Genomic DNA, 12,778 nt, shown 5'->3' with positions numbered 1-12,778 from the left:
ACCGCCGCCTCGTAAATATAGACGCCGTGATCATAACCTTTAACGCAATCACATGGATTCCTGCGTTAAAGAGTTTCGGATCCCACTAACGGCTTATTCCGTTTCAGGCTACAGTGATTAGATATTAAGTAGAGGGAAAAAAATCGATGTAACTAGGATTACATAGGAGGTAATAAGAGATGTTTTTAAGGAAGAAAGGGGTCGTGAGGAATGATACTGTTGATGATAAATAAGAAAGTTGTTATCTTTATTTTTCTGTATCAGTCTCTGTCTGCCTCTCTCTCTCTCTCCAACTATATCTCTCTCTCTCTCCTCTTTTTATCTCTTCCTCTCTCTCTCTCTCCTTCTCCTTCTCTCTCTCTCTCTCTCTCTCTCCATCCTCTCTTTCGCTCTCTTTTTTTTCTCTCTCTCTCCTTCTCTTTCTCTCTCTCTCTCTCTCTCTCTCTCTCTCTCTCTCTCTCTCTCTCTCTCTCTCTCTCTCTCCCTCTCTCTCTCTCTCTCTCTCTCTCTCTCTCTCTCTCTCTCTCTCTCTCTCTCTCTCTCTCTCTCTCTATCTATCTATCTATCTATCTATCTATCTCTCCCTCTTTTTCTCTCTCCCTCCCCCCTCTCTCTCTTCCTTTCCCTCTCTCTACTTTCTAAAAAATTATATTCTAGTTTTTCCTCTATACAGTCAGTGTACCGAGGCTTCAGCAATTGCAAAAAGTTCCTGCAATGTGGTATGTTCTTCCAGTCTTCCCGCGTTATCGTAGTCTTATGAATTAATCCTAAGCCAGTGTAAAGTCGGGAGGCCGGGTGAGGGAGTAGCGAGAGAGGACGAGGGATTAAAAGAAATGGAAGAGAAAAGAGAAGAAGAAAGGGAGGTGGTGGAGAGTGAAAAAAGAAGAAAGGGAGTAGGTGGTAAGTGAAAAAAGAAGGAAGGGAGGTGGTGGAGAGTGATAAAAGAAGAAAGGGAGTAGGTGGTAAGTGAAAAAAGAAGAAGGGAGGTGGTGGAAAGAGAAAAAAGCAGAAGAAAGGTGGTGGAGAGTGATAAAAGATGAAAGGGAGTAGGTGGAAAGAGAAAAAGAAGAAAGGAGAAGGTGGAAAGTGAAAAAAAGAAGAAAGGGAGTAGGTGGAAAGAGAAAAAAAGAAGAAAGGGAGAAGGTGGAAAGAGAAAAAAGAAGAAAGGAAGTAGGTGGAAAGTGAAAAAATAAGAAAGGAGTAGGTGGTAAGTGAAAAAAGAAGAAGAAAGGGAGGTGGAAAGAGAAAAAAGAAGATAGGGAGTAGGTGGAGAGTGAAAAAAGAAGAAAGGGAGGTGGTGGAGAGTGAAAAAAAGAAGAAAGGAAGTAGGTGGAAAGTGAAAAAATAAGAAAGGGAGTAGGTGGAAAGAAAAAAGAAGAAGAAAGGGAGGTGGAGGAAAGAGAAAAGAAGAAAGGAAGTAGGTGGAAAGTGAAAAATCCAGAACGGTAGTAGGTGGAAAGAGAAAAAAGAAGAAATGGAGTAGGTGGAAAGTGAAAAAAAAGAAAGGGAGGTGGTGGAAAGAGAAAAAAAAAGAAGAAAGGGTGGAGGAAACAGTGAAAAAGAAGAAAGAAGTAGGAGGAAAGTAAAAAAAGAAGAAAAGGAGTAGGTGGAAAGAGAAAAAAGAAGAAAGAAGTAGGTGGAAAGAGAAAAAAGAAGAAAGGGAGTAGGTGGAAAGTGAAAAAAAGAAGAAAGGGAGTAGGTGGAAAGAGAGAGAAAAAAAGAAAGGGAGGTGAAAGAACGTGATAAAAAGAAGAAAGGGAGGTGGTGGAGAGAAAAAATAAGAAAGGGAGTAGGTGGAAAATGAAAAAATAAGAAAGGAGTAGGTTGAAAGTGAAAAAGAAGAAGGGAGGTGGAGGAAAGTGAAAAAGAAAGAAAGGAGGTGGTGGAAAGAGAGAAAAAGAAGAAGAAAGGGAGAAGGTGGAAAGAGAAAAAAGAAGAAAGGAAGTAGGTGGAAAGTGAAAACAGAAGAAAGGGAGGTGGTGAAAGAGAAAAAGAAGAAAGGAGTAGATGTAGAAAGTAAAAAAGAAGAAAGGGAGTAGGTGGAAGAGAGAAAAAAGAAAGGGAGGTAAGTGGAGGAAAGAGAAAAAAGAAGAAAGGGAGGTGGAGGAAAGTGAAAAAAAAGAAAGGGAGGTGGTGGAAAGAGAAAAAAAAAGAAGAAAGGGAGTAGGTGGAAAGAGAAAAAAAGAAGAAAGGGAGTAGGTGGAAAGAGAAAAAAAGAAAGGGAGGTGAAAGAACGTGATAAAAAGAAGAAAGGGAGGTGGTGGAGAGTGAAAAAAGTAGATGAAAGGGAGTCATTATTATTATTGTTATTAATGTTATTATTATTAGCAAAACTATTTTCATTATCATTATCATCATCGTTATTAACATTATTATCATCATCATCATTAAAATCATTACAACTATCATCATCATCATCATTACTAACATCAATCATCATTACCCTCCCCATTACCATCACCATTACTTAAAATTATTAACAAACAACAAATAAACCAGAATATATCAATAAATAAATCAATAAATCAATCATCATTACCCACATCATCATCATCACCATTACTTAAGATTATGAACAAACAGCAAATAAAAGAGAATAGACGAAAATAAAAAAAAAAACGCAAATATCACGAAGGCCAATACACTCAAGCCTTTGCCACCAACATAAAATTTCCGGCGTCAATTAACGGAGAGTCTCGGCGACATTGTTAGTAGAAGTGGGAAGAGATGAAGAGGAGAGGGAGGGAAGGAGGGAGAGGGAGAGGAGGAGAGAAGGAGGGAGAGGGAGAGAGACGAGAGGGAGGGATAGGGAGAGAGGGAGAGGGAGGGAGGGAGAAGGGGAGGGTGAGGGGGAGGGGGAGGGAGGAGGGAGGGAGGGAGGGAGAGGGGGAGAGGGAGGAGGGAGAGATGAAGAGGGGGAGAGGGAGGGGCGGAGGGAGAGAGGGAGGGAGGGAGAAAGGGAGGATGGAGGGAGGGAGAGGGGGAGGGTGAGGGGGAGGGAAGGAGGGAGGGAGGGAGGGAGGGCAGGAAGGAGAGGGGGAGGGAGGGAGGGATGGAGGGTAGGAGGGAGAGAGGGAGAGAGGGAGAGAGAGGGAGGGAGAGGGAGGAGAGAGAGGGAGAGAGGCAGAGATGGAGAGAGGGAGGGAGATGAAAGGAGGGTGAGGGAGAGGGAGGGAGGGAAGGAGGGAGGGAGGGAGAGAGAGGAAAGGAGAGACGGGGAGGGAGGGAGGGAGACGGAGGGAAGAAGGGAGAGAGGGACACACAGAGAGAGAGAGAGAGAGAGAGAGAGAGAGAGAGAGAGAGAGAGAGAGAGAGAGAGAGAGAGAGAGAGAGAGAGAGAGAGAGAGAGAGAGAGAGAGAAAGAAGGAAAAAGTACAATGTCAACAAATGGTATGCCAACCAACCAACCAAACAAACACAGAACAACACCGAATCCCTCCAAACAACAAACAACAAACCACAAACCAAACCAATCCTCCCCAACCACCTTCCCCCCCCCCTCCACCTTCTCCTCCTTCCTTCCTTCAAAAAAAAAAGTAAAAAAAAAAAAAAAAAAAAAAAAAATCTTTTTCTCTCGCCTCTCTTCCCTGGGTCTCGGTTCGCTCAACAATAAAAATCCCGCCGGCGATTTTATAATCCCGGGGAATGCAGGCGCCGTGACAGACATACGAGGTTCCTCCAGCCGTTGCAGAAAGGCTCTAACGCTCACAGATATCTTTAAGCACACACGCACACGCATGCACACACATGTACGTACGCACATGCGTTTTTTTTTAGATGTGCGTAAACACGTATTTACAGTTGTATAAAAAGATACATATGTAATGTCTATCTTTCTATCTATTTGTGTCTCTGTCCAGTTATCTATCTAGCAGTTTATCAGTCTATCTATCTGTCTATCTATCTGTCTATCCATCTATCTATCTATCTATCTATCAATCTACACAGAGATGTATAAACACACATGAACAAATGTTCATTTACAGACAGAAACACACACACACGTAGACAACCCCCCCCCCCCCACACACACACAGACAAACACACACACACACACAAACGCGCGCACACACACACACACAAACACTCACACACACACACATACACACACACACACACACACACACAGACACACACACACAGACAAACACACACACACACGCTCTCTCCTTCTCCTGCCTCACCTTTAAGCGAACGAGAGAGTGTGCGAGACTAATAAAGATTATTCACCGGAACAATTAACTTATTGACAGAAATGATTTTAATATTCCCGAATCGAAGAAAGAAAGAAAAAAAAAGAGAGAAAAGAAGAGAAAGGGGAAGGATAATATTTTTGTTATTTCCTTTTTATAATGGTTATTTGGCTTAGATTATTAATTGAATTTTTTGTTAATACAGCGCTTATGAATCATGAAAAGGACTTTGTTGTCATTTGCTGTTTTCTTTTCTTTTCACTAACATTTATCTTGGTATTTTTTGGTTTTCATGTCTAATTCTATCATCATTATTATCATTATGAGTTGTTATTATCATTTTTTACGTTTGTCCACTTGTTTTCCATTGACTTATCGAATAAATAAATAGCGAAACCTTAAAAAAACTACCCATAGCGACTTAAAGACCAATAAAGGCGAAAGGGTTTAAAAAAAAGGGGCTAAAAGTATGGAAATTCACACCACCTCTCCCTTATACCTCCCTCCCCCCTCCCCCCTCCCCCATCAGGACCATAAACAACAAGGGCAAACGTCGACCTAATCTCAACCGGGCATAAGGTCAGAAATGGCTCGTGCGTGATTTCCTCAGCATTGCAAACGTCCCAGAGGAATATCATTTGGTGAGTGTTTTAGTTCAACTATTGGAAAATGAACCCTGGCCGGAGGAGGGGGGGGGGGGTTGTTGTGTTCAGCGTTGCCAGCGGCGGATGGGCGAGTGTCCTTATGGTGCCGGCGCTCTGCTGGCTGGCTACACTGCGTCGGGAGTATGTGTAGTTGGAGAGAGAAGAATAAGAATCTAGAGAGAAAAAAATGGCGTGTCTCTTGCGATTATTTAATGAATGGGGGACTTGCATTCTCTTTCCTTCTCCTACTCTTTCCTTTCGCTTTTATTTTACTGAGAGAGACAGAGAGAGAGAGAGAGAGAGAGAGAGAGAGAGAGAGAGAGAGAGAGAGAGAGAGAGAGAGAGAGAGAGAGAGAGAGAGAGAGAGAGAGAGAGAGAGAGAGAGACAGAGACAGAAACAGAGACAGAGACAGAGACAGAGACAGAGACAGAGAAAGAGAGAGAGAGAGAAAGAGAAAGAAAGAAAGAGAATGAGCGAGAGTGAGAGAGAGAAGCAGATACCAGTTCTACTCCCAACATCCTCCACATTAATATAGTACCATAATACTGCACCTGGGAACGAACCTTAGCGAAAAAAAAAACATTCCAAATTACACTAGATTTACTACAAATTACACAGATTACACACACACAAAAAACATATTTATGTAGAAGTCATCCACGCTACAGCATTATCTATTTTAGCCAGATACTCATTAGAGCGCAAAGAGCAAGTATGACGTAACAACTTTATCCCAGTCCTTTAATACACTGAAATAATCATTAATTGGCCTGCATTTTAACGACCTTGGCTGCATGTACTTCGTTAATTAGTACATAGGAAAAGAAAAGCTGGTAAAAAAATAATATAAAGCAAGCAAACAAACGTACAGACAAGGAAACACTTACATCATTATAATTTTACATTTACTTAGAGAATATCGAAAAAATAAGCATTAATAGGTAGGCTGCTGTTTCAGTGAGTCACGCAATCAAGTACAATTAACTTATTAAACACCGTCTGGGAGCATCAATCAAATTAGTACGGTATACTTTCACCTTAACTATTTTTCCTCTTTATTCTTCATTAGAATCATATTTAGCTTTGGTCAAGAATCCCTGTCCTGTGGTATCCCTATATTATTTACTTAAACGCGAGGATGCTGAAAAAAAAGAAAGAAAAAAAGAAAAAAAAGTTGAAGATCATTGTTTTTGGCCGGATGCAATTTAGGTATATGGGAAGGATGAACATTTACCTTTCTTGCTCTAGCCATACAGTCCTGCTCTCCCCCTCCCCTCCTCCCCCAACCCCCGAACCCCTAGCCTTCCCCCATGTCCCTTTACCCCCCCTCTCCCTAGCCCCAGAGGAGAGGCTACGCTACTCTATGGGGCGAGAGTAGGAAACGATATATATATAGTCTCTCTTTGTGTCTGTCTGTCTGTCTGTTTGACTGTCTGTCCGTCTGTCTGTTTGACTGTCTGTCCGTCTGTGTTTGACAGTCTCTCTCTCTCTCTCTCTCTGTCTCTCTCCTTCCCTTTCTCTCCCTCTCCCTCCCTCTCACCCACCCATTCACCCTTCCTCACTGTCACTCAAACACACACTTCCCCCAACACCCTCACCCCACACCCACACCCACACCCTCACCCACACCCTCACCCACACCCTCACCCTAACCCACACCACCACCCACACCCACACCCACACCCACACCCTCACCCACGTCCACACCCACACCCACACCCTCACCCACACCCTCACCCACACCCTCACCCTAACCCACACCCACACGACACAGAGCACGGTTCCCAAAGGCCACTTTTACAAGCCCGCCGGTGGAGATGGCCCTCCGAACCACCCCGGCCACAGTGATGCCAGGAGTGCCGTCAGGGCCATAAGGGGGACAATCATGTGTCCCGCAGTGCAGTATTCAGCACCCCAGAGGCGGCAACACTGGCTGGGGGGAACTGGGAGGAGGAGGGAGGGAGGGAGAAGGAGGGAGGGAGGGAGAAGGAGGGAGGGAGGGAGGAGCAGGGAGGGGAGGGAGCGAGGGAGGGAGGGAAGGAGACAGGAAGGGAGGGAGGCAGACAGGAGACAGGAAGGGAGGGAAGAGGAAGGGAGGATTAGGAGGAGGGAGAAAGGGAAGGAGAGAGAGAGGGAGGGAGGAAGAGGGAGAGAGGGAGGGAGGAGAGAGAGAGAGAGAGAGAGAGAGAGAGAGAGGGAGAGAGAGAGAAAGGTAGAGAGAGAAAGAGAAGGAGGAAAGACGGAAGGAAGGGAGGGAAGAGAATGAGTTTATGGGGGTGGGGAGAAGAGGGAGGGGCTTGAGGGTAGAGTATGGGTGTAGAAGGGGAAAGGAGAAACGTGGAGGATGAGTGTAGAGGAATAACGGGGTAAAGGGATGGGGAAGTAGAGGAAGGAAGAAAGAAGTAGAAAGAAAAAATGGGGAAGAGAAAGGGAGATGATGAAGTAGGAAGAGGATAGAAGGTAGGAACTAAGAGGAAGAATAGGAAGTGGAGTTAGAATAAAAAAGAGGGAGATAAGGAGAACAAAAAGTAGTAGGAGAAGAAAGACGAAAGAATAAGGGGGAGGGAAGAAAAAGTAGGAGAAAGACACATAGAAGGCAGAGGGAGAAGGGAATAGTGGGCAAAAACAATAACAAAAACCGGTAAAGAACTATAGCAGAAAGAGGAAGAAGAGGAGGAGAATGAAATGGGAGGAGAAAAGGGAGGGAAGGAAAGAGGAAGCAAGGATAGGAAGAGGTAGGAAGAATGAGAAGAAGGGGAAGCCAGAGGTAGTGGGGTGGGGGGGTCAGGAGGTATCTCTACCCCTCCCCCGTCCGGCTAAGGTGTGCCCCCCCCCCAGCCTCTCCCAGTCTTCCACTCCCCCCTACTGTCTCCCCCTTACCCCCCTCCCCTAGTTGTCTCTAGGCTCGAGACTGAGAAAAACTAATTCAGCAGAGATATGAGACGGTAGGTTTGTGTGTGCATGCGTGTGTATGTGCGTGTGTATGTGCGTGTGTCTGCTTGCGTGTGTGTGTGCGTGTGTGTGCATGCGTGTGTGCATTTGTGTGTGTGTGTGTGTGTGTGTGTGTGTGTGTGTGTGTGTGTGTGTGTGTGTGTGTGTGTGTCTGTGTGTGTGTGTGTGTGTGTGTGTGTGTGTGTGTGTGTCTGTGTGTGTTTGTGTGTATGTGTGCGATTGTGAGTGTGAATGTGTTTGTGTCTACGTGTGCACGACTGTATCCGTGTATGTATATGCGTGTATGTACAGGCGTGCAAGGCCGCCCGCCCCCACGTGATCACCCGCCATCGCCGCTTTTTCCGCGTCTCTCCGCCTCCTCCTCCCTCGCCCTCCAACCTCCTCAGTCATGGCCCACGGAGCTGAGTGGCGTCGCACGTGCGCGCATGCATGACGGTCAGGCAGCGAGACAACAGGTAAAGCCCCCGCGCATGACACGCTCCTCTCCCCTCGCGAAGAACGCCCTCGGGAAGCGGCTTTTTCCACCGAGGAACTTTTTGCCGCGACGCCATTGCGGGAGACACGGCTCGGGGCGTCGATCGCTGGCGGCGAGGCACCCCGCGCTTCTGTATGGGCGGATGTATTCGTGTGTGTGTGTATACACCAACACACACACACACACACACACACACACACACACACACACACACACACACACACACACACACACACACACACACACACACATACACACACAGAGACACACACACACACATACACACACATATATACATACATACATACATACATATATATATATATATATATATATATATATATATATATATATATATATATATATATATATATATATATACATACATACATATATATATATATATATATATATATATATATATATATATATATATATATATATATGTATATATATATATATATATATATATATATATATATATATATTTATATATATATATATATGAGGGGGAGGAGAAAGAAGGAGAGGATGATAAGGAAAAGCTGAGTAGGAGCAGAGGAGGAAGACGATTAGGAGGAAAAGGAAGAGGAGGGGGTGGAGGAAGAGGAGGAATAGGAGGAGGAGGATAAGGAAGAAGAGGAGGAGGACGAAGAGAAGGAGGCTGAGGAAGAGATGGAAGAAGAGGAGGAGAAGACGAAAACGAAGAAGGCGATTAATGATAAATAATAATAATAATGATAATAGTGATAATCATAATAATAATAATAATGATAATAATAAATGATAATAATGATAATGATAATGATAATAATGATAATAATAATAATAATGGAAATCATCATCATCATAAAATAAGGATAATAATAATAAAAATAATAGTAATAATAATAATGATAATAATAATATTGATAATAATAATAACAATAATAATAGTAATACTACTACTACTACTTATAATAATAATAACAATGACATTAAAAAAAATACTGGATGTGAAAGAAAATACGAAAAAGGAGAGGACAGAGGCAGAAGAAAACAGAGATAAAAGATACCAGAAGTGGAGGAGGAAAGTCCAAAATAGGAAAGAGGAGTGAAAAGGTCAGATAAATCCCCATTATTTCTCACAATGGATCCAATGGCTGTATGAACGACCCAAGTACCACTTACCAGCAGTTAGTACAGTGTGTTTTTATCCCATTACCATCTCTTTATGACTCACATTAATGGTAGATCCATTTAAAAAACCCGTGTAATAGAATTGCTTCGTCCATTTGAAGCACTGTCTCGGTATATATGAACTTTTCTGATAACTTTCGGGTTCGTCCATTTGGAGAATGTTTAGGCTGGGAATGCAACATGAACTGTTCAAAATCGCATTTCTGTTTTTATGGCTGTGAAAATGGACAATGTTTATTTTTCTGTCTTTTATTACGAATGTAGTTTCTACTCTCCTTCTCTCGCTCTCTGTTTTTCTTTCCTTCTCTCTCTCTCTCTTTCTTTTTCTTTCCTTCTCTCTCTCTCTCTCTCGTTCTCTCTTTCATTTTCTATCTTTTTCTTGCCTTCACTCACTCTCTCTCTCTCTCTCTCTCTCTCTCTCTCTCTCTCTCTCTCTCTCTCTCTCTCTCTCTCTCTCTCTCTCTCTCTCTCCCTCCCTCTCTCTCTCTTTCCTTACTTGTGTTTCAATCTTTCCTTTTTTCTGCATCCTTGTCAAACTTTGACTTTAGACTTGATTAGAATCTAACCCATCGGTCCTTTTTTGTTCTACCTTTTAGCGAAAAAAAAAACTATATCTCTGTTTTTTTTTGTTTTTTTTGTTTTTTGTTTTTGTTTTTTGTTTTTCGCTAAAACAAAAAACAAAAACAAAAACAAACAAAAAAAATATATCTCTGAAAATGAAATAAAAGATTTAACCCTTTTAGTGATGTCCTGCCGCCGCCGTAGCAATAACAGCTGATATCCGAAAACTCCTTTCCTGGTTTCCCCTCTCCCTCACTCTCTCCCCGGAAATCGAACAAACAAAACGATGCAGAGAGAAATCTTTTAACCCTTCCCTCACCTCCTCCCCATCTATCTCCCTTCCCTCCTCCTTCCCCCTGTCTCTCTCTTTCCCTTCTATCTGCTATCCTCCCCCTCCCCTGTCTCTCTCTTTTCCTTCTATCTCCTATCCTCCCCCCTTTTCTCTCTCGTTCCCTTCTGTCTCCTATCCTTCCCCCCTGTCGCTATCGTTCCCTTCTATCTCCCTTTTTTCTGTGTCATCCCCCTCCCTCCCCACTATCTACTCACTTCCCTTGCTCTCTTCCCTATTCCCCTTCCTCCTCACCTATTTCCCCCTCTTCCACAACTATCCCCTCTCCTCCCTCCCTGTCTCCCTACTTTCCCTCCTCCCCTCTATCTCCCTCCACCCTCACTGTCTCCCCTATCTCCCCATCCCTTCCTTCCCTTCCTCTTCCCTCTATCTTCCCTCCACCCCCACTGTCTCCCTATCTCCTCCCCTCCCTATCTCCCTCCACCCCATTCCCCTCTTCCTCCCTTCCATCCCTCCTCCTCCCTTCCTCCCCTCCTCCCTCCCTTTCTCCGCCGGGGGAAACAAACAGACAAACGCTATAGTTCGAACTCCCCCTCCCCCTCCCCCACCCCCACCCCCTCCCCCTACCAGAGGACAGAGCGACCGTTACAAAGTGGAGTTCGAATTACTCCTTGAAATATGCATGGGCGCCTGAGTGATGTATAGGCTAGGATAATCCTCTCCTTTGCTGCGCATCGAAACCATTGCCCACCCCCTCGCAAAACCACCTCTTGCCCACCCTCGAAAACCCACCTCTCACTCACCCTCGAAAGCCTACTTCTCGAGAACACCCACCTCTGCCCACCCTCGAAAATCCACCTCTTGCCCACCCCCTCGCAAAACCACCTCTTGCCCACCCTCGAAAACACCCACCTCTTGCCCACCCTCGAAAACACCCACCTCTTGCCCACCCTCGAAAACACCCATCTCTGCCCACCCTCGAAAACCCCTGGCAAACCCACCTCTTGCCCACCCTCGAAAACCCACCTCTCACTCACCCTCGAAAACCCATCTCTAGAAAACACCCACCTCTGCCCACCCTCGAAAATCCACCTCTTGCCCACCCTCGAAAACCCACCTCTTGCCCACCCTCGAAAATCCACCTCTTGCCCACCCTCGAAAACCCACCTCTGGAAAACACCCACCTCTTGCCCACCCTCGAAAACACCCATCTCTGCCCACTCTCGAAAACCCACCTCTGGAAAACACCCATCTCTTGCCCACCCTCGAAAACCCACCTCTCACTCACCCTCGAAAGCCTACTTCTGGAAAGAACACCCACACCACTGCCCACCCTCGAAAATCCACCTCTTGCCCACCCTCGAGAACATCCACCTCTGCCCACCCTCGAAAACCCACCTCTGGAAAACACCCACCTCTGCCCACCCTCGAAAACCCACCTCTGGAAAAAAACACCACTCACCCTCGAAAGCCCACCTCTCGAGAACACCCACTTCTTGCCCACCCTTGAAAACCCACCCCTCTACAATACCCATCACTGCCCACCCTCGAAAACCCACCTCAGGAAAACACCCTCCTCTGCCCATCCTCGAAAACCAACCTCTGGAAAAAAAAACACCACTGCCCACCGTCGAAAACCCACCCTCGAGAACACCTACCTCTGCCCACCCTCGAAAACCCTCCTCTGGAAAACACCCACCTTTGCCCACCCTTGAAAACCTACCTCTGGAAAGAAACACCACTGCCCTCCCTCGAAAACCCACCTCCAACCACCTTCGAGAAACCCACCCCCGTCTAGTCTCGCAAACAGAATATCCTACCCATGTCCCCTTGCCCTTGAAAACCCACGTCTTTCCCACTCCTCTACCCTTTACCCACCTCCCAATACTACCGGCCCACCAAACACTCCGGCCTAACCCCATCTATTCTCTATCTGTCCTCCGTTCCATTTCTAACCCACCCGCCCACCCCCATCCAACGCAATGCCTCCCTTTCTACCCAACCCGCTCTCTCCCACCCACCTCTACCCCTCCCCCACCCACCCTCATCCCCCGCCCCCTCCCTCCCATGCCCCCCACCCTCCCTTCCCTCCCTTACCCCACCATCCCACCCCTCACCCCCTCCCTCCCATACCCCACCCACCCCTCACCCCTCCCTCCAATACCCCCCCATCCCACCCATCACCCCTCTCCCCCTTATCCCCCCCCCCCGCTCCCCAACCTACCCCCATAGCCCCGCCTCACCCACCCCTTTGCGCCCTGCCCGACGGAACACAATGATTTGCGTGCTCTTTGATGGGGAGGGGGGGGGGGGGGGGGGGCAGCGAGCGAGGACGGGGGGGGGGGGAGGTCGCAGATGTGGCGCATGGGGACGAAAGGTGTCGACGCCCGGGTGGGGGGATTTGGAGGGAGAGAGGGAGGGAGGGAAAAGGAGGGAGATGAGAAGGAGAGGAAGAAAGAGGAGAGGGAGAGAGGGAGAGGGAAG

General features: G+C 46.1%; 1 protein-coding gene across 1 annotated transcript in view; it reads left to right on the top strand.

The window, feature by feature from the left end:
- The window catches only part of LOC113803129 (uncharacterized), a 20,658-nt gene extending 8,649 nt beyond the window's left edge, over nucleotides 1–12,009 (top strand). The window contains exons 3-5 of the mRNA XM_070119777.1: nucleotides 674–719; nucleotides 6,613–6,735; nucleotides 11,107–12,009. Of these exons, the coding sequence (XP_069975878.1) occupies nucleotides 674–719; nucleotides 6,613–6,735; nucleotides 11,107–12,009 (1,072 nt within the window). The remainder of the gene's footprint in view (nucleotides 1–673; nucleotides 720–6,612; nucleotides 6,736–11,106) is intronic.
- The last annotated feature ends 769 nt before the right edge of the window (nucleotides 12,010–12,778 follow it).

This window comes from Penaeus vannamei, unplaced genomic scaffold (genome assembly GCF_042767895.1).
Source record: "Penaeus vannamei isolate JL-2024 unplaced genomic scaffold, ASM4276789v1 unanchor652, whole genome shotgun sequence".
Taxonomy (NCBI): domain Eukaryota; kingdom Metazoa; phylum Arthropoda; class Malacostraca; order Decapoda; family Penaeidae; genus Penaeus; species Penaeus vannamei.
This window is presented reverse-complemented; position numbering and strand designations above follow the sequence as displayed.